We start from the raw sequence: 21,448 nt of genomic DNA, 5'->3' as shown, positions 1-21,448 counted from the left end.
TTTATCTCAATCAGATCAAACCAGAGAGTTTCCAAAAATAACTCTCAATTACATTTACTGTAGAGAAATCCGGATGTAACAAAAGATCATTCTGTATCATCATAAATGAATGAACATGGACTTAATTCTAAACCAAGTTCATTTCGAATTTGAACTTTCTTGGGCACAAAGATATTTCAAGATAATCAAATTAAATCTTTATTTGCACAATAGTCAATTATGTATTAAACATACTTGTTGACTGCCTTTTACGCTATCAACATAATATAAGAACTTGACAGAAACTAGAAGAAAATAACACAGAGGTTTTACGTGGTTCAGGCTATAAAAGAGCCCTAGTCCATGAGTCTTTGGTATTAGTGAGTTTGAAGTTTGTTTTAGCAAGTTTCAATGAAGTCTCATGCAGTGTATATATTGCTCTGAGTTTACAATGCTTAACTAGCCAAAATTTTGAACCCTTTACAAGAGGGAATACCCCAACCCTATTTATAGAGGCATGGGTCATGAATGCCCTTAATGAACAATTAATTACATATGGGTGCACTAATAAAGACCATGGGCCCAAGTGGATTGCACGGGGCCCATTTGTAGAAAGCTGCCTACCAACCTTATGGGGAACAGGTATCAGACCATGTCAAGATACAGCGCATGTTTGCCCGTGTCAGGTGGCGTTGTGGGAAATTCTTATTTTCGAGTGTACGATCTCAACACCACTACTCGAGGCTCACCAAAAGTTGCCAGACAATCTTCTGGTAGGCCACAACTGCGGCGATTGACACCTGGCAGCTACTCCAGGTTCGAGGACAAGAATCCTAGACCTGGGGGGTTGGCGAATGTAGAGAGTGAAGACCAACTAAATGGTCCTTGAGGCGTGACCTTACTTGGAGACATCCACGCCCAGGAGACGGGTCACGGGAGGTGGCCTCACCTGGAGACATCCGAACCTCAAGGACAGACATCAGACGTGGCCTCACTTGGAGACATCCACGCCTTGGAGACAGATCACGAAACGTGGCCTCGCCATGAGACATCCTCGTCTGGCCAGACCATAGTACAAAACCTCACTAGCGCTCGAGGAACTTAATTACTCCTCTAATGAATGCCACGTGTCATCTGGTGAAAACACGGACAACAATACTATTATAGACATAGTTACCATATATAATTAAGGAAACTTGTCTATGGATAATTTGTTTAATATATAATTCATACTTACCCAAAAGAGCACAATACATCAATTGTACCATATATATACACATATATATGTTCGAAAATCAGCACATAATTGGAAAAAAATATATGGCTTAATAAGTTAGCCAATCTTAGGATTTTAGATTTCTTATAACATACTTTTAGTATCCTAAGTTCCATCCAATAAGTCCCCTTCATAATGTAAAAAAAAATCAAAAAAAATGTGTCAAGTTGTTTATGGCGCCACTCTCAATTTCTCAAACCGAGCGTTCCAGTCAAGCGAACATATTATAGTTGGGAAATTTGAGTTTTTATGTATTATGAGGGGACCTAAATCAAAAAAATACCTCACACTTTACACATCAAAAAAATAATCCATTGTTCCATATTCATCTCTCTCTTTCATTTCTTTATTTCCTTCTACCTACGTCAACCACAACACTACCATCACAACTCATTGTTGTGAAAAAAATGTTCAAAATCATCATTCATTCTTCACCATGAGGAGGAGCTCCGTCGTTGATGTGGAAGGTAGACCTCCATTAACACCATCAATTTTTTTTATGATTCAAAGCTTAAACTAAGAAAAACTTTTAGTTAAAACACTAATCTATACATTTCGAACAAATCTGGGTATGATTTTTTTTTTTTTTGCAACTTTTTTCAGATCTAAAACACTGAACTTTGCAGAAACTCAATGCACCTCGATAGAACTCGATGCATCTCGATGCCTTGCTCGATGGGGCCTTAAATAATCAAGATTTTTGTGAAAAAAACGATTTTCCTCGATGAAAGTCGATGCCACCTTGATGGGGCCTTAAAAATCAAGATTTTTGTGAAGAAAAAAAAACAATATGTCTCGATGAAATTCGATACCACCTCGATTCACCTCGATGCAATTCATTGAACATGCATAACTTTTCACTCAAGTGTCCATTTAAGGTGATTTTTTTTAATTTGGGTATTTTTTTTCGAGATCTACACATTTGAGATATGTATATCTACATTTGCAAAGTGTAAAGCTTGAAAACACCTGTAAACTCAAAACATTACCCTAAGTTTTTTGAATTTGGGTGCATTTAAGCTTTAAACTTCCCAAATGTGTATAAACATCTCAAACATGTAAATCTCGAAAAAAAATACCCAAATTAAAAAAAAAATCATCTCAAATGGACACCCCAGAGAAAAGTTATGTATGTTTAATAAATTGCATCAAGGTGAATCGAGGTCTATCAAAGTGCATCGAGGTGGCATCGAATTTCATCGAGGGAGATCATTTTTTTCACAAAAATATTGATTTTTAAGGCCACATCGAGCTGGGATTCGAGGTGCATCGAGGTGGCATCGAATTTCATCGAGGCCGACAACTTTTTTCACTAAAATCTTGATTTTAAGGCCCATCAAGGTGGCATCAAATTTCATCAAAGTAGATCGTTTTTCACAAAAAAACATGATTTTTAAGGCACCATCGAGTTGGGTATCGAGATGCATTGAGTTTATTCAAATTTCAGAGTTTCACATCTGAAAAAAGTTGTAAAAAAACAAAAAATGCATGCCTATATTTGTTCAAAATGTATAGATTAGTGTTTTAATAATTAAAAGTTTTTTTTTTTAGTTTAAGCTTTGAATAATCTAAAAAAATTGACAGTGTTAATAGGATGGGAGCTTCGAGGTGAGGAGATGGTGTTAATGGAAATCTACCTTCCACATTAACAATAAAGCTCTTCCTCGTGGTGAAAAATGAATGATGATTCTAAACATTTTTTTTACAACAATGAGTAGTGATGGTAGTATTGTGGTTGTCGTGGGAAGGAGAGAGAGAGAGGAATATGGGAAGGGTGTTTTGGGAAGAATAGCAAATTATTTTTTTTTGTGTAAAGTGTGATGCATTTTTTTTATTTATCCCCCCATCTCAAATTTCGCTTATAGTTTCAAGAAATTCACGAAAGATTGAAAATAAATGAGACCTTGAATGTCATACATTAAACAAAATTTCTCATCAGCCATACATGAAGCAATTTTCTCAGTAGGCATTTTACAATCGCAATTAGTTGATGTGATGGTGAAAAAATAAAAAATAAAAAACCCCAAAAATAATCACATATTTACAATGTCAACAATATACCATGAAAATTTTAGGGGAAGAAAAAAACAGGAGACTGAAGATGCCCCTAAAAAATCGACATCTTGTGATTGCCCCTAAAAATGGTATCAAAGAGTCTTGTCATCCAATCTATGGTCAATCACCATCACTTTGCCACTAAACCTACAAAACCATGATTCTGTTTTTGCTGATGCCAAGATGGTGAATCACCACAAGGTGAAAAACATGATTCTAACTATCTAGCTACACTTACCCAACCAGCGAGAATGAGGGCTGCCTTCAGAAATCCAAAATTATACGAAGGCTCGGAAAAGATCAGATCCTGTACAAAGAATGGATCTTTGGAAACTCTCACATTAAGCCTATGCAAATGCAATGGCTACCAACTGCTTCCACATAAAAAACAGAAAATACTAATAAATGCCTGAGAAAATGAATAATTAGATTCTCTTCAAATGTACAAGCAGGGTTATAGAGAACTAATAAATCCTGAGAAAACATGAATCATATAATTGATGCAAGTGGATATTAAAGTATCACAATAAACTTAGAATACAAGACTTGGATGTTACTAAACAGTTGGATATGAATTGTACCTGAAGATATGCTGAAGCTTTTATTTTGCACCATCCATAAAACAGGGACAACCACTGATCAACTTGTTCTAAGTTAACACTTCTAATTACTAGCTTCCTGAACCTTCAGCTGAATCTGAAACTTTATAGATTTCACCACAAAGGAGTCCCACCACAAATTATAACACATGTACAAAGTAGATATGGAAACTTGGAAGAAGATGTCAATGTAGTCACCATTTTCCAGAAAAATCGATGCAGAAACCCACAGGCAATGGAAAATTCATATTGTCGTTTGACATGGTAACCCTGAATAAATTTCCAATATCAACTAGCAGCTGAACAGTCCTCGTGATGTTCTTCTCTATTCTTTTTGTTATTATTTCTCCGCCAGCACCACATTCATTTAACTCAAAAAATCAGTGTTCTAGAAAGAGTAAAGTATCTTCACAATCCAGGTAAGCACTTTGTGCTTCTCAGAAACCATTCATTCATATCCCAGCTACATATTTCAAACTTGAAGATGTAATGTTTGTCACTAAAGGCAGAGCATCAGTAGTCATGATAGGAAGCCACTAAACCATGTATTGAATCCAACCAAAGAAAAATAATATCCAACACAGTGCACAACTAGACTATAAACCAGTTCCTAGATCATTTGCCAGCTGTAGTATGCCTCGCATCTGAAGGTATGGATTTTCCAACAGCTTTTCATTGTTACTCTACAAAAAAAAATAGATTACACACATGTTTGCATTTTAGCATCCAAAAGCAGATGAATCACCAGAAAATAACATAAGCTGCTATGTTTACAAAAGCAAAATGAAGGTCAGCATTGAACTGTTGCACTGTTGCAGGTCTGTAGCTTTTCAACAAGAATAGACAAAAGTATAAATTAAAATATATAAATATATATATTCATATTTGAAATAACTTAATTAAGGCTAATTAGGTTCAGAAGGAAACAGTTTGCAATTTATCAGTTCAATCAAAACATACTGCAAGAAAACTGTCACAAAAATTTGTCACCCCTACAGCTTGCTTCATGGTTTTAAGTTTCATATTTTATATTTAAATTTGGTAACTTTCTACCAGTGTGTAAGTTTGTAAGCAATCCAGAACGGTTAAAGAAACCTGTGTTTCTTATATTTGCCATTTTTTTCCAGCCTGTATGCCAATAAATCCTGCAGACTCCTACCTGTTGAGCTCTGACAACAAGATTTTGAAGCATGTGTTGGTACTTTTCTGGTTTTTCTGTCATCATGCGCTGCAATATACAAACCTTGAATAATTTAGCAAATATAAAGTTAATTTGCATAACAATCAATCAATTGGAAAAGAAAGAACTCTTACCTTCAAAAGAAAAGCTGAAGAATAATATGCAACCCTTGAATCTGTATCATCCAAAAGTTCCCTGCAACACAGAAAGAAAAAAAAAAGGAAAGACTTTTGATATGACAAAGCACAAAAGGAGGACAAAAAAATTCATTCACTAGGAGCAGTGAAACAGAAAGTCACCTAAAAAAATCTTCGCCACCAACTTCTAGGAAAGCAGCAGAATCTGCAGTGCATTTACCAATTAGAAGCAACAGAAGAGCTGATCGAATATCTGAAGTAGCACCAGGCAGGTTCCCTCTTCCTTTGCTACCAACAGCTACACCCAATGCAATATTGTCTGTTGCTGCACCAGCAAGTTGAATTAAAGGCCAATAGAACAAAGCAGCAGGTACACGTGAAACTAACTGCATGGGAATGACAGCCTGTCCCTGAAGAAGAAGTGCTGCCATTGAAGCTGTCTCATAATCAAGAGGATTGTTGTTACTGTGGATGGATCTACTATCAACTTCTATACAAAAATCAGAAGAATTCTCTGATTGAAAGACAAACTCGTTTACATCAAATTTTTTATTTTCTTCCATGCAACCAAAAACTCTACCATGGTGATGCAAGTCATCTCCAAATGGCATTGCAGTTGCTGGAGGAACTCTCAAGCACAATTGAGAGAATACTATGTCACACATCTGTATATAATCAGAGCAAAGAGATAGAAGATTGTTAGGATGATACAAATATACAAAATGCTTATCAAAAGATTTTGACAGAAGCTTCCAGAAAAAATTATGGGAAATTAGAAAAGTTGCACTTCACTTTACTTTTACTTATGGGGAAGGGGGTATGTGAAGGTGAAAAGCTGGAAACAAGCTACTCAAAATGTTGAATTCAGACATAAAATCAATCAGTAGATACACAGAGCTCATATTTTAATCAGTTCATCAATTTCCAGCACTATAGTGCTAAAACAAAGTGATTTCACGTTAAACAGGCTGAACAGACAACGAAGTCATCCAAAAAAGAATACATCATCCACAACATTATCAAAAGTGAGTGCACTGAGCAGTTCACCCAAAGATTTCAAACAAAGTTTCACAAGAATAAAATATTTGATCACGAAAGCATGTTAGCACTCAACACAAAATAAAAGCAAGTGCAAAAACAGACTACTTTCTGGAAATAATTTTATACTGTCGCCCCTTTCTTCTACTTAATACCCAAATCTGTGTGACTAAAGAGGCATTCATATGGTCTAGTTAGAAGATTTCCAGAATTTTTTCAAAAATTACCTTCAAAATATTGATGCGGTCTGTTTCGTTAATCTGATAAACAAGGGTTAAGGCACTACTCATTACATCTATCACTGCATTAGCTTTCTCAAGGCGGCTATCTCTGTGCACATGCCCAGTATCACTACCATTTGAATGCTGCATTTCATTCTCATCTAGCAAAAATTTGCACCTCATAAGAAGTCTTTCTAGAACAAACAAAAATCCCCATCTGATGACATTGTGTCTTGATTTGAGAAGGCCACACATCAGCCAAATGGATAAAGGGACATCTGAAGCAACTGATGCATCATGAACACCAGCACATGCAATGTTATGCTGCAGAGTTTTAATATTGGACCATATTGCATTCCTTTCCACACTAATTTCATAAATAAGCAAATCCCCCAACCAAACATATCCATTCTGCCGATAAGCAATTCTTTCTGAATGAAGCAGGGAATGTAAAGTGGCCCATGAGTGTTTTACTTTCATGTCAATACCATTTCTCAGAACTTCACCTTCAATGCTTTCCAGGAACTTGTAAGATTTTGTTGTCTGCAGCATATGGGAGAACTCATTGTCCAAATGAGTAAATGAACTTATAATCGCATCAAATTTCTCTGTTACAGTCTCTAATAGCTGCAAAAACAAAATGAGCTTCAGATAATATTAACACTGACAGAATGTTGCATTTAATTGAATATTAAAAATGAAAAGGCATGAGTCTATATGAAGATGGAGAATAACATCAATTAGATCAAAAATCAATCAGAAGGAAAAATTAATAGACACCACATAATCAACAAAAATCTGTTAGCAAAAATAGTAGAGTCTGAAAATCTCTAACAGCTACTATTGGCCAATCTACCTCCCTAAGTCCAATAATCGCAAATGAAATTTAGTTTATGAGAATTTATAGGGAATGTAATGGTAGATTTTTCAGTTTTTGCTAAATACCATATATAACCCTATGCTTTTAAAAATTTCACAACAAACCCTATGATTACTAAAATACCAGAGATAGCCTTTGAAATAAATAAAAATAAATTAATTTTTTTAAATATAAATGCATAATATCATTTAGTTCTAATTCAATTAAATGATAACTTAATATTTTAATTAATATATTATTAAAAAGTTTTACTAGAATTAGCTTCAAGGTTATCTCTGGTTCGTTTTATAATTATAAGACCTGTGGTGGAATTTTAAAAAACATAGGGTTATATCTGGTATTTAGTTAAAACTCCGGGGAATAAATGGTTTAAACCCTATTAAAAATAGAAAAATAAAAAAGGCTCAATTATATTAAATAGAAGACAACCAAACCTGCCATAAACAACACTTCTGAGACATTACCGTGTTTAATCGATCGCTGTTGGGATATCTGGACAATGTAGCAGAAACCGATCTCCTCAGAATCTCTCCAATACCTTCGACCCCGAGCTTTACAGAAATATAAAAAGCTTCAGGGGCATCTGCTAGAGAAAGCAGAGCTGCAAGAGGCTGTATCTCATCCTCACTATACTCCGTGCCCCCCGTACACGTACAGGTTTCATTTACTCCATGCAGAACAAAGTCAAAAAGGACCAAATACAGACTTCTCCTCTCTTCCCTTGAGTTTGCAAGGGTATACTGCACCAACAGAACATAATCATTTAAATATATCAACTTTGACAGTGAAAAGAAATAACTAACTTGTTTGGGAATCATAACTTCCATAAAGCATCAGATAAAAAAACAATACTCGTAAGTTCTCTTGAAAATTTAACAAAACTAAATCTTTTACACCCAAAACTTAGTAAGCACGAAGGCACCATAAGGTACATGTAAACTCAAATTTCTTATAACGCTTACTGATGAATTGCTTAGCTTTTAATATCATTGATGTTTCTTTCATAACCATTGGCATAAGAAAACCAATGTGACAATAAGAATAGCGACCAATTGTTAAATGTAATTATAGTACTATCATTACAAAGGGGCCTTCAAATCTGTGATAAAGCTTATCTGACCAACACATTATCTTCATACCTCTAGAAAAATGAACTCAATTCCACCAATCAGATCAATCTGTTCTACAAGGAACAATGGGGGACTTGCAGCCATTGAATGTCCTTCTGGGACATGATAAAACATGTTTGCCAACATAGAAATAAGTTTGCAGTGAACTACTTCTGCCCAAGAATTCTTCCTGCTAATTTCTAGAAGTGCCTTAATAACCTGAAAGTACGTAATAAACTTAGATCAGCATAAGGCTTGTTGAAACGAAGGTAATATATAAAATTGATAATAGAAGATATAGGACAAGAAATACACAAAGGTTGAAATTTTTTCATAAGCTCTATATTTTAGAGTAAAGATAGGAACTGGTATAAGGATATGGCCAAATAAAAAGTACATCAGCAAGTTGTTCTTGTAAGTCTTTTTTCACTTTTAGTAAAAAAACATAGATTACCATTAATAAGATATCTTCCGAATTACAAGCTAGAAGCTATTTAAAGTCTAATAAAGAAAGAATAGCTTAGTATCGAATCACAACTATAATGACCAATCATTGAGTTTAAAATCCTTAGAGTTGAAATCCATATAGCCACTCAATACTTCACCCTATCCCCAATAACCCCTACTTTCGCTTCCATGTCATTAAAAATTCTATTATTTCTCTCTAACCATATGGTCCAAAGGATAGCAAAAATACACACATTCAACTTGGATATTCTTCTTCTTCTTCCCAACATCCCCAGTGAAGAAGCAATCATCATTTTATAACTTGCACTTTTTTAAGATAACCCCATGATTTAGCATTAGCCATTCTCCCATTATCAAATAATTTTTTTTAAAAAAAAAACAGAAACCGAAATACAAAATAAATAAAGGCTGAAGACTAAGAACAAACCCATGAACTATTGGGATTTGAGTAAAGAAAAGAGAGAAAAAGAAAGCCAAAACCAGCTTACCCTTATGTCAAGACCATTTAACCTGTTTCTCAAGATTTTTCCTCTATCACAGACAAAATATAGTAAACAGCTTAATGCAGAAGCCCAAACAGATTCTTCCTTTTCTTCAATCTGCAAAAATACCACAAAGGAAAAACATGGATAAGAAAATGATGAGAAAAATTGACATCATAAACTAAAACAAACAAAACCACATAAAGACATAAAAAATTTAGAAGAAACTTGTATTGAAAATAACTAATATTCATAACATGCATACTCAATTTTCAAGTTCCCTTCCCAGGTTTCAATCCAAACCTTTATTATTTTGTAATAAATTGTTACTCTGTAAGACGAGTCTTCTCAATATACAGGCAATTCTCACCTTCATTCACTAACCAACTTATATCATGAACCTCCTCTCTAAGGTACTATATAGAAATCTCAAATATAACTTCCACTTAGATTCTTGTGACTACAACAGTACCAACAATTTACATATGATTAAACATATAATATCTTCAAATAGTAAAAGATTTAGTTCATTCATGATTCCATGCAAAAGCAATACAAAAGAATAATAAACACAAAAATGTTTCTTCTGTGATGTCATCCAAAACAACCAGGGTATCTCTTTTCTCAAATACTATTGTTTCCCTGCCGGATATGAAAAATCAATAATACCTGAACAAGAAGAAGAAGTATCTCATATAAAATGTTCAAAATCCAAGACTCAAAATTATGAATAGCCGAGGATGCGCCCATCTTAAGAGAATCAGTTTTCACTTTTCCTTGAAGTGCAAGTTTAGCTTCACTGTCAAAGTATGATTCCTGTGAATACTCTTCTTCAATTGCGGATGTGCTATCAGTCATCATTGGCTCTAGCAATTGAGCATGAACACCAAGGTTCAAAATCAAATCAAATGCACGAGATCTACAAGCTGTTTTTGGAGAACTGAGCATTTCCTGAAAGAATTTCATTCAAATAGGTTTTCTAAATTGCATCAGGAAAACAAATATATATATATATATAAATTTAAACATGGAAGATGGAACTGAAATATCACCTCCAGCATAAATAATGTGAAAGGAGCCGCAGTCCCAGAATCCGAAACATACCTACAATAACATATTTTAGTACCCCTTTTCTCCCAACCAATAAGAAGCCTAAAGACTAGATAAACATGCAATCCAAGTTGCATTTAGACTTTAGATGAAGGCCCATGCAGAACTTTTTAATTTAGTATAAAATAAGAGAAAGATGTAGAATTTGTTACGATTACAGCAATAACAATTTATAATGTTACAGTCATTATATCAAATAATCTTAATTAGTAGTTTAATAGAATCTGTGAATGGTGATCCACCACAAGAACTTCTGACTGCTAAATGTGCAAGATATAGCATATAATATGGTCTAAGCATTATTCAATGAGAACAATTTGCAGAAGAAGGTTGTCTAAAATCTGAAGTCAACACCATATGCCCCAGCAACAAAGTCTAATCATTATAATAATTTACCAAGAATCCAAGCATTCAACTAACTATTAAGTCAAATGGACTTGGCATAAAGAAAATAAAAAAAATAAAAAAATGATAACATATCACAGCAGTTAGCAGCATGTATGTAACATAACTTGCAAAGACAAATCAACTACTGAGACATGTTTGCATCTGGGAGACAAATGTACTTAAACACACATCCATGTATAAATCGTGTGCATGGGTATGAGAAGAAGAGAGTTACAGACTACAGAAGGTAAAAATGTTTATGTTATGTGGAAGAATATTAGGAAATAACTGTAACCAAATGCATCAATACATACATGTCAATGATGAGTTTAACAAGGACGCTCACGGCAACATCCATTGATGGTTTTCCACTGTGACTATTTAATCTAGTTGATACTGTCATGACATTAGCATTTGGTGAAGATGAAGATGTCTCAGAGCAAACTGCAGCAATGACCTCAGATACCTCAGCAGGGTTCAATCGCAAAGGCTGTTGTTCACTGATCAAACCAAGCCACTTGGTGAGTGAGAATAAATTATCAGATAAAAGATACGTAGCAATAAACTGAAACTAACTTCTACCATCTTGTTCGATCAAAAGGCATACTAGTTTACATTTAGGTTCACTTTCATCTTCCAACTACTTTTCATGTCTCAGTTGTTTAAATGTAACTATACAAATATAAACATAGAGGTTCCATTTGGCGCTCGGGATTGGATAGACTTAATGAATCAATATGGATTAGATTGGAGGTAAGCCAAATATTAACTTGTATTTGGTGTGGTATTGGATTAGAAAAAAAATTAATATTTTTTTAAATAAATTATAAATCAAGTTTAAAATATTAACTTTTTTAATTTGAATATTTGAATTTGCTTTTTAATTTAATTCAAAAAAAAAAAGTGCAAGAAAATTTCTTAAATGTAGGGTCCACTGACATTGGAACTCTGGATTGAAGTGAGTTCCACTACTTTTGAACATAGAATATTCTTCACCAAATATGGGATGGTACTAGTTAAATATATATATATATATATTATCCTGATCGAGTCTTATTCACCAAACATGCTAGACAATCAAGTAGTAAAAATGAAGAAATAGAATTGCTAAAAGTGTCAAGAAGGCATTTGGCTGTTTCTTACTAAAAAAATAGTGTTTGGATCATCCTGGAAGAAAGACCCATTTGTTACCTGTAGTGGCGATATTGGAATAATTGTCTAGCCCGCGGACGGAAAGTGCTCGCTGGAGAATCCTCCCTGAAATTTAAAACTTGGTTATTCAAATAGTAGTCAAAGTTTCTTTTGATTAAATGATTGTTCCAAAATTGTATGGCAAATACAGAAATGCATTTTCACAACAATGCCTCCATTTCTCAATCCACTCCCTCATGCAAACTTATTTTCCCCATTCTTAATATATTAGGTCAATACTTCCATTACAAAGTTCAACTCAACCTGAGATGTACTCTGCTTTAATTTAATTCACTTAAGCAGGCATACAGGAAAAAAATTTAAAATCCACAATCATGGCTTTAGAAAGCACAAAATATCCAATAAGTAATATCACCAGGTCTTAATCATGATAGAGAATTAGCTATATCTGCAGGTGCTATAATCTGTTAGTAGGGTGAATGGTAGCTTAAATCATGTCACATGCACTTGTACAGGAAGATAGATCTAGAAACATATGGAAAAAAACAAAATGTGAATAGCAAACAAAGTTCATCAAGATGTCATTCTGACAAATTGACAATTATTTGAAAGGGGAGAACATGCCATATATGCTGAGGGCCTGCTCTGATGCGTTTAGATGATGTTATTGCTCTCAAGTGAGGACGTGCAGAGGCAGAATCTGTGATTGTTGTTACTGGTGAAGGCTGCAGCAGTTGATCAAGATACGGCATATCAGCAGTTCCAAAATATTTCCAAGGTTGGCCTTTCATTTTGGCATCAATGTCACCCACAAGTAAAGCTGCTGCACCTACTTCTATGAAATTCCGAGCTCTCATGTCTTGAGGATTTGTAGCACGATCACTGGTTGTATCAGGGAACACATTATTACTCACTTTACAGCTTAGCTTTTAGGCAACAAAATATATTTAAACATAAATTGTCAGATAATAATCTATGTTATAAGGAGAGAAATTATAGCCTGAAGAGTGACAAAAGGTAGACCAGTAGACCAATTTGCTAATTACCTATCAGTTGGCAAAAATGATGACTGACATTCCCCGAGCCACCGCCATTTGAGAACATCATTTGCAATGTATTCAGAATCATCTGTTCCATCAACCTTTTCAATGTTTGATGAGTTTGAAAGAGATAAACTCGTGATATCTTTATTTTCTGAAGGTTCTGCACTATGGGCAGGGCTTAATTGGGAGTTGAAAGATTTACTTAACAAAGATGACAGAGTTGGAAGTGCCTGCCTCGAAGCTGAAGGGGCTCCAGCAAAAGCGGCAGGTTGGAATAGCCGCTTTGGAATGTGTTGAGACACTAAGGAACGCACATAATTTAACGACTTTACAAGAGCCCCGGAAGTAAAACTGGAAACAGGCAAAGGAGATGTAATTGTAGATGCTGTCGATGAACCTGTTTGTTGAATTGAAGCTCGTGAAGGCAATCTTCGGATTGGACTAGTGTCACACTCAGAAATTATGTTCACACAAAACCGATCTACCTGGAGTAATGTCTCCTCACTGGGTTTGTATCTGCTTAAGGTTAATGTGAATAAAATCAAAATATAAATAAAATAAAAATAAAAAAGCTTCTTAGTCTAATCTTGTAACGAAAACATGGACAAATAGACCTTCCTCATTTAATGTTACAAATAAGAATTTACAAGTGCCGTTAGAATCCACAATAAAATAATTCAGTTAGTTCAGCTAGTAGGAGCTCTAGCTTTTTGATTGAAAATTGATCTTTTATTCATGCAAGCACATAAGTAGAATCACACGCAAGAACAAGTGCATACATGCATGCAAACCACAGATGTGATCTCACTGATACTTGGTTCATACACCCAACCACAATTGTATACAACACATATCACGAACTTGATGTAGTTGAAAAATAAGGAGATAAAAACATACCGTAGTAGGTAGCGTTTCAGAAGTGCCACACATCTTGAAACAACTGCAGGGCTGATGCAAATAAAAAGCAGATTAGGGAAAAGTTTGCATTGTTCAATTCATTTCCCAATGTATAATGCCTTAATCCTAAAGCTAATAGCCGAAACAGAAAAGTAACTCGCAATTGTACACTTGTTACAGTCTACATGTTAAAAATGTATGATAGATCTGCTACAGAAAGACCGTGTGTCTAATGTTTGAACTATAGATGCAATATCTTAGCCTTAAAATTTACAGCATTGAATAGCACATGAATAAAATTGCGGACAAAGTAAGTGAGAAACTAAAATCAGCTGTTGAAAGCTTAAAGATAAAACTTTTGTGATAGTATTTCCAAAATGTACATGATATATTTATAAACAATAACTAGTAAGAGTTCCACGCTTACTGGTACTCAAAAAGAAATGTTCGTGAGTTATGTATAGATTTCCCACATTCATCTGTTACTAGTTAGATCTACTTTTTTTCACTTCGCATATTCACAATGATCTATCACCCCATGATTAAGTAAATAATTATTTTACTAATGGGTTTATCCACCATTGTTGGAAAGCAATTAAATTGGTCTGCTGTGGTCACTTTCTTGGTTGATTTGTTCCAATTACTTCCTATGTATATTTGTTTTAAAGAGACATTTATAAAGGATTCTTTTTTTTCTTGGCTAATTGGTAATATATGTTAGTCCTCACAACTCACTCCGCAAGGTTACCCAACTTTTGGAGGTTTAGATTTATTTATGATATATGATTTACAATATCATGATTATATTTGTTTACCTCAAAAATTGTACTTGTGCATTAAATTTAGCTATAGTTGTGTTATTAAAGTCAATTTCATATACCAAACCTTGGAATACTATACTCTATACTCTCTGTTCAATTTTCTATATTGGAATACTTTACACAATCTTTCAGGCAAGACCAAATATCTAGACCTGCTTCAGATTGGACGACAAGGCTCATCTCTCCTCACTGGCATTCTAAACTATACTTCTGTCACAAAGCCCACTACAGACATCTAACAATCTTATTTGTTTAATTGCCAACGGATATCAATTCTCAAGTTTTCATAAACTACAAAAAATCTTCTAGAGGACCTAATCTTTTTGTACTGGTTATCGAATGATTTATATTCTTCGTTATAAAGGCTTAGCCAACAGGTTTCTCAAATCATTTATCAGCAAAATAATGCTCTCAGCAAATGAATTACTTCACAGATTCTTAAAACTGATTCCAAACCAAGACCATTTGACCAAAAAAAAACCTGTTTTATGATAGAAAAAGAAGGGTGAAGCCACTCAGAAGTTTATAAATCAATTTAAAATGTAATATAGCATGCAAACCGATCAAACCTCAATTCATGTCACTAACATAGAACGGCCCAAATGTTAAAGTTACCTGCGCTCCCTCTCTGCGATGGTATGTTCTAAAATCACATTGTAAGCTAAGTCTATTGTAGAAGGCGAAGCTAAATAGTCCTGTCATGTATAAGAGTGGTTGGGACATCAGATACTAAAACTCATGAAAATTTGATTAACAAGAATACAACATGAATCTTTTTACAAAAATACAAAAACAAACAAACAAACAGACCAAAAAATAAACATAAAACCCCTCAACCATATGGGCTTTGATCCATGGAATAGGGAAATTTATTCAGGTAAACAATAAAAGCTGGACTAAGAAGAAATGAGCATCATTTCACAGCAACCCTAAGCCATCATAATGAACAAACTTTTTAGTACTATACAAAACAGTGAGTTCAAAGCTTTATAGTGTTGCTAGTCCTCTGTTAGATCTTGAGAGATCGAATTCAAGGATGCTGCAGAAGCCAGTATCCCAAATACACTCCATGAGAAATCTAACCAGCCACTATAGGAAAAGCTAAGTTATAAGAGAAATAAATTTGCGAAAAATTCAACTGGTTTTCAATCAAGTAAAGACCGGTAAATGGTAAGAAGAAAAAAATTACAAAATATAACTTCACCTCAAAGTTTAAAGAAATAAAACAAACAAATAAGTAAAAAAGCAATGCTAATAAATATAGGGAATGAGCTCATCAATTATGAACTAATTGCACGAGTTCTAACCTTAATCTCTTCATTCAAAAAAAAGAATACCCACAAAATACGTAACAGAATCCCCACCCCACCACACACACATAATTTGTATGTTTTGAGAGACTTGCAACAAGAAAAAAGAGAAGAAAAATCCACCGACCCAATTAATCAAATTTTCAACAATTGAAAATATATACATCGAATTGAAACGCAACTAACCCAAACGGACATAACAAGAGATCTAAAATGTTAAACCCACCAAAACACGAAAAGCAATTAAGAAACGAAAAATTTCACGAACCCGGAGAGTTCTGGAAGCCTCTGTGAGAAGAGCAGTGAAGGAAGTGGTGCCATGGTGGGATGAGGTAGTCGAGGAAGAAGATGAGGAAAGGCAATCGGCTACGGCTCGACGCAGTGGCTCCGGCGGCTTCTTGTGGGAGGAAGATCTTAGCCTGGAGACACCGCCGAGTCCACCCAACTGGAACCTCGAACTGCCACCAACAGCACCATTGCCGGGGCTCCATGACGGACTGAAGCTGGAAGCCATAGATGGTTTCTGCCCCCAATCTGTTTTGCGAAATTCTGGAAAAAGAGTGATGTAATTTTAAATAAACGGTAGACTCAGTCTCTCTCCAGTGTCGTCGCACTCTACATTTGAGCCAAAAATCGAGTAAAATGGAAAATTGAATCCAAAAACAAAATCAGAAAATTTGTTTCAGTTTTCTGGATTAAAAAATAACAATAATTATAAGATTGTGATGTAGAAGAAAGAAAGATTTGATTTGATGATTAATCTTAAATTTTGAGTGTGCTTTTGTGTGTATGTAATGTATGTGTATTAGCTGTACGTATTGGCGTAGTTTTATGAGGATTATTAGCTGTCATGCGCTAGAATTTTGTCACTTTAAGTGGGACTGTGTGGGGAAGATTATGCAATTGGGCTTATTCTCTCTTTCTCCGCCTAGCCCATTAGAGGGAGTTGGATGACTCAATTTTTTACTACGAAATTACATCAAATATGGGATTTTTTTATAAACTTTAAAAAATATCATTTTTTTTGTTAAGTTTTTTATGGCATTTTTTTTTGTTTATATTTGTATGAGAGTTTTTTTTCCATATATTTATAAATTTTATTTGTATACTATATTTTATCTTTTATACTTTTTTAGTATCTATTTTTTTATTATTTTGAGATTATTTTTTTAATTTTAATCTATTTGTTTTAATTTTTATCATTTATATTTGATAAAATATTTTTTTACATTATTCTTTGAAAGAAAAAACTGAGACATTCATCACCATACTTTTTATTCTCATTTCTTCTTCTTTTTTTCCATTTTTTATCTTCTTTAATCAAAGTGACTTCCTGCTTGTTTATCTTTTCACTGAATCCTATCTTTACTTATTGCTATTTTGTGTAACAGATATTCAAGAATGACTGGTGAACTGTTGCCAACAGTTATAACATCTATACAAAAAAAGATTGAAGTCGATTTCCCTTTCAAAAATGACGAGACAGGTCTACTGGTATGGTTCTCTCTCTAATTATAACAATTACATAATTTTATTCACTTCATTGCATGCCTCAGTGATACTTTTCTTTTAGTTGTTTGACAACAGCTTTCACTATCTCACCGTCCTCAACGCAAGTTAAAGAAGTGCTTCTTAAAGAGATGGATGTGGACGAGCTGGAGATGAGGATGTGGAGGGACAGGATGTTACTAAGGCGGCTGAAAGAGCAGAGCAAGGGAAAGCAAGGAGTCGACAATGCAAAGCAACGTCAATCCCAGGAGCAAGCTCGGAGGAAGAAGATGTCAAGAGCTCAAGATGGGATCTTGAAGTACATGCTGAAAATGATGGAAGTTTGTAAAGCTCAAATCTAGTTTTATTCTTCTTCTTCTTTTTCACATCTAATTTTGAACTTCATATTTGATTTTTTTGGGTTTTTTTTTACAAATTTGTTTAAGTAACCAGGTACCATGACGCCTGATTCATTTTATTCATACCTGATTTTTTTTAGACCAAGGTGTAACCAATTACTTTTTATTCTCATTTGTTCTTCTTTTCTTCCATTTTTTATCTTATTTAGTCAACATTTTATCCACAGTAACTGGTTACCACTATCAAAACAATTTTGATTTTTTTGTGATAATAATCGTATGCCACTGTCCATTTTTTTTAATGATGTGTGGTAACCGGTTACAACTATAAAAACTAGTTTTATTATTTAAGAGTTGTTGTAGTAACTGGTTACAACTATAAAAATATATTTTTTTTAAAGTAATGTACCATTATCAAAATATCAACTGAATTGTAACTGGTTACTTAGTGAGATTTGGAAGAAAAAAAAAACGGATATGAAAAAAATAAACTAAATTGATCTTGAAGGTAACTAGTTACAACTAGATCTGGAAAAAAAACAGAAACAATTGCAATGGTAAACGATTATTTAGCCAGACTTGGAAAAAAATAAGATTCATATAAAAAATCTAAACTAATCATAATCGTAACTGGTTACAGCGAGGTTTGAAAAAAAAATCAAATCTAAAAAAAAGAACCAATTGTTATAGTACCTGGTTACTTAGTCAGGTATGAACAAAATCAAATCTAAACAAAAGTGCAATGCACTGGTTACCCCATAACAGTTACAGTGAACCGAAAATTTAACTCGCTACCCGAGTCCTTTGGTTAAAAACGTGCTTCTAGGTATTATTAACAGGCTAAGGTGGAAACCCAATAAAAAAAAATGATATATTTTATTTAATACATAAAATTGTTCATAGGCCCATCAAAAACTTTCACAAGTTATTTACAACTCAAAATGGTCATTACTGTTTCAAATTTACAAACCCGCCGACCTAAGCGGCAAAAATAGGGTAAACCTCCTAGTTCCTCTGAGAACTCCTTGGCCGTGGTGGTCAAGCGGCCGCATATGTACACAGCACCACCTAAGCTCTCCACTCAAGGTTGGGTGAGCTTTTCCTTCCCTTTACCTGCACCACATAGCACCCATGAGCCAAAGCCCAGCAAGAAAACACAATATAGCAAACATATAATATCAAATGATGATCATAATAATCATACAGAACTTATAGCTTTGAACAGATGAGTGAATATCACTTTGTGGTTACATTAACCATGAAGGAGCTTATAGCTCTGAATCAGATGAGTGATTTAACATTTGAGGTTCTGGTAAACCATACTGGGTGACTGACAAGCAAGTCACTAGCTCAAACAAATGAGAGACTGATGGGTAAGTCTCTAACTTAACAAATGAGTGACTGATGGGTAAGTCACTAGCTTAACAGATGAGAGACTGGTAGGTAAGTCTCACGGGCTCAACACCCTCAGCCATGTGACTAAATAGTCACTGTGGCTCTAAGTGACTAGCCTTTGGCTAGACAAGTGCTTATAGTATTCATCGAACTTGAGGTCGGTCCGGCATTAATGTTCTTTTGAGTCATTCAATGCAGATGTCGATTAGATCTAATCTTTACTGGCTTGCGTTGAACACGCTAAGGTCGTTCCTGACTTATGAGTCAGCACTATGTGACCAGTGCCCAGTACCACTGCCGAACTTGACTAACGAGTCACAACTTCACCGTTGATACTGACACCTTTGCCAATTCTGACTAATTAGTCAGTACCATGCACAAGTGAGCAAGATTTGTTGAGCATTCAATAATCAATCCATGTCCACATTTACACATTCAGCATGCCTCATGAATAATCGTGCATGTCACATATGGGGTGCAGTTCTCTTACCTCTAATTCGAGCGAGAAATAGAACAAGAACGACTCCTGAGAACGATCGACATTTTGATTCCTTAGCAGTTACCTAATCATAACCAATTATAACCTCCATTAATGAAAATCAACAATGAAAGGGTCTTGACCTAACCCCACTCTCGGGACCTTGAAACGTGCCCACATAGTGAGTAGATTCGATCCCGGGCCTTAAGGATTGAAACCCCGAGCCAAAAACCCTTAAAAACACTCAAAACAGGATTCTGAAGGAACAGAGTAGCGCTACAGCGCTGCTCACTAGCGCCCCAGCGCTATTCTCAGAACCCCAAACCGCCCAACAGAGCACTGGGTAGCGCTATAGCGCCCCCTGGTGGGCGCTGTAGCGCTACACCCAGCCAGAACCTCCCCTGAAATCTCTTCCTTCGATTCCTTCAATTCCAACTCGATTCCAATGCTTCCAATCCTCATTTTTGGTGCCAAATGAACCCAAAAACCATCACCACATGCCCTAAGCATCACAACCACAAGAACCCTAGCCAAAAACTCCCAGCAAAACCAATCATCCAACCTAGAAATCTCAACTGAAAACCAAAGGTAAAACATAACAAACCAGGAATTTTAATGGCTAGAAACTTGCCTCAAGCTCAGATTTTGATTCTCTTCAATGGTGGAACACACTCCCAAGCTCTCAAGACTTACTTCCCAAGCTTGAATCCTTAAGTTAGGCTCAAAAATCCAAAGAGAAAATGAGGGAAAAACAGGTACGGGAGAAGCTTTGTTCTATGCTCTGTTTTCTCTTCCTTCTACAGCCTTCAATGGCTTAATACTATCCTAGGGGTGAAAAGACCAAAATACCCCTAGGTCAAATAAGGATTTCTAAAGGCTCCCAAGGGCAAAATTGACATTTTCCACCTATTTCGTTAATCATAATTAACACTCTCCAATTCCCGCTATTCTCGATATTCTCGAACACCAATAATTCATATCCCGTTACCCTTTAATTCTCGGCAACGCTCTAATCATTAAAATCATCCCAAGACTCACCCCGAGCCTCGAACTTAAACCTATTATGACTAAACCGCTAATTAATATTCAAAGATCGTCTCATGCCGAATAGCTCGAACAAATCCACATTATAATGTGGTCTCAACAATATGTCACCTACATGCATACAAATATACAATTACGCCCTCAACGGGCCAAATTACCAAAACACCCCTGTAATGAAATGTGGACCCACATGCATGCATTTAACATCATATTATAATATAATTCATATAAACATGCATATAATCATTTAATGGCATAACTAAACAATTATGGCCCTCCCGGCCTACTAATCCAGCCATTAAACCGCATTAGGGATTTCGGGGCATTACAAAAAGAATCTAAATTAATCGTTATTGTAACTGGTTACACCTAGGTCTAAAAAAAATTTGATATGAATAAAATGAATCAGGCATCACGGTACCTGGTTACTTAAACAGATTTGGAAGAAAAAAAACCCAGAAAAATCAAATATGAAGTTGATTTACAGGAGTGTTTGACAACAAATATACCTCGAAACAACAGCCATCTTGAGACTAATCT

General features: G+C 35.0%; 1 protein-coding gene across 3 annotated transcripts; it reads right to left on the bottom strand.

Annotated features, from left to right (window-relative positions):
• Positions 1-3,141: 3,141 nt before the first annotated feature.
• On the bottom strand, positions 3,142-16,969 carry LOC133798442 (uncharacterized). Of its 3 annotated transcripts, XM_062236719.1 has the most exons (19): positions 16,413-16,969; positions 15,450-15,529; positions 14,014-14,064; positions 13,120-13,632; positions 12,694-12,955; positions 12,113-12,174; positions 11,236-11,421; positions 10,477-10,528; positions 10,094-10,375; positions 9,431-9,541; positions 8,505-8,693; positions 7,830-8,105; positions 6,492-7,112; positions 5,389-5,891; positions 5,224-5,284; positions 5,069-5,137; positions 3,892-4,592; positions 3,549-3,681; positions 3,142-3,457 (listed from the first exon to the last, which is right to left on the bottom strand). In XM_062236719.1, exons 1-17 carry the CDS (start codon positions 16,656-16,658, stop codon positions 4,506-4,508), a joined length of 3,651 nt encoding a protein of 1,216 aa, XP_062092703.1. In that variant the 5' UTR covers positions 16,659-16,969; the 3' UTR covers positions 3,142-3,457; positions 3,549-3,681; positions 3,892-4,505. The 3 variants fall into 3 exon arrangements, with proteins under 3 accessions (XP_062092703.1, XP_062092702.1, XP_062092704.1); XM_062236718.1 differs by having other exon boundaries at positions 3,142-3,681; XM_062236720.1 differs by lacking the exon at positions 15,450-15,529 and having other exon boundaries at positions 3,142-3,681; positions 16,413-16,604.
• Positions 16,970-21,448: the final 4,479 nt, after the last annotated feature.

The sequence above is a fragment of the Humulus lupulus genome, chromosome 8, assembly GCF_963169125.1.
Source record: "Humulus lupulus chromosome 8, drHumLupu1.1, whole genome shotgun sequence".
Taxonomy (NCBI): Eukaryota; Viridiplantae; Streptophyta; class Magnoliopsida; order Rosales; family Cannabaceae; genus Humulus; species Humulus lupulus.
This window is presented reverse-complemented; position numbering and strand designations above follow the sequence as displayed.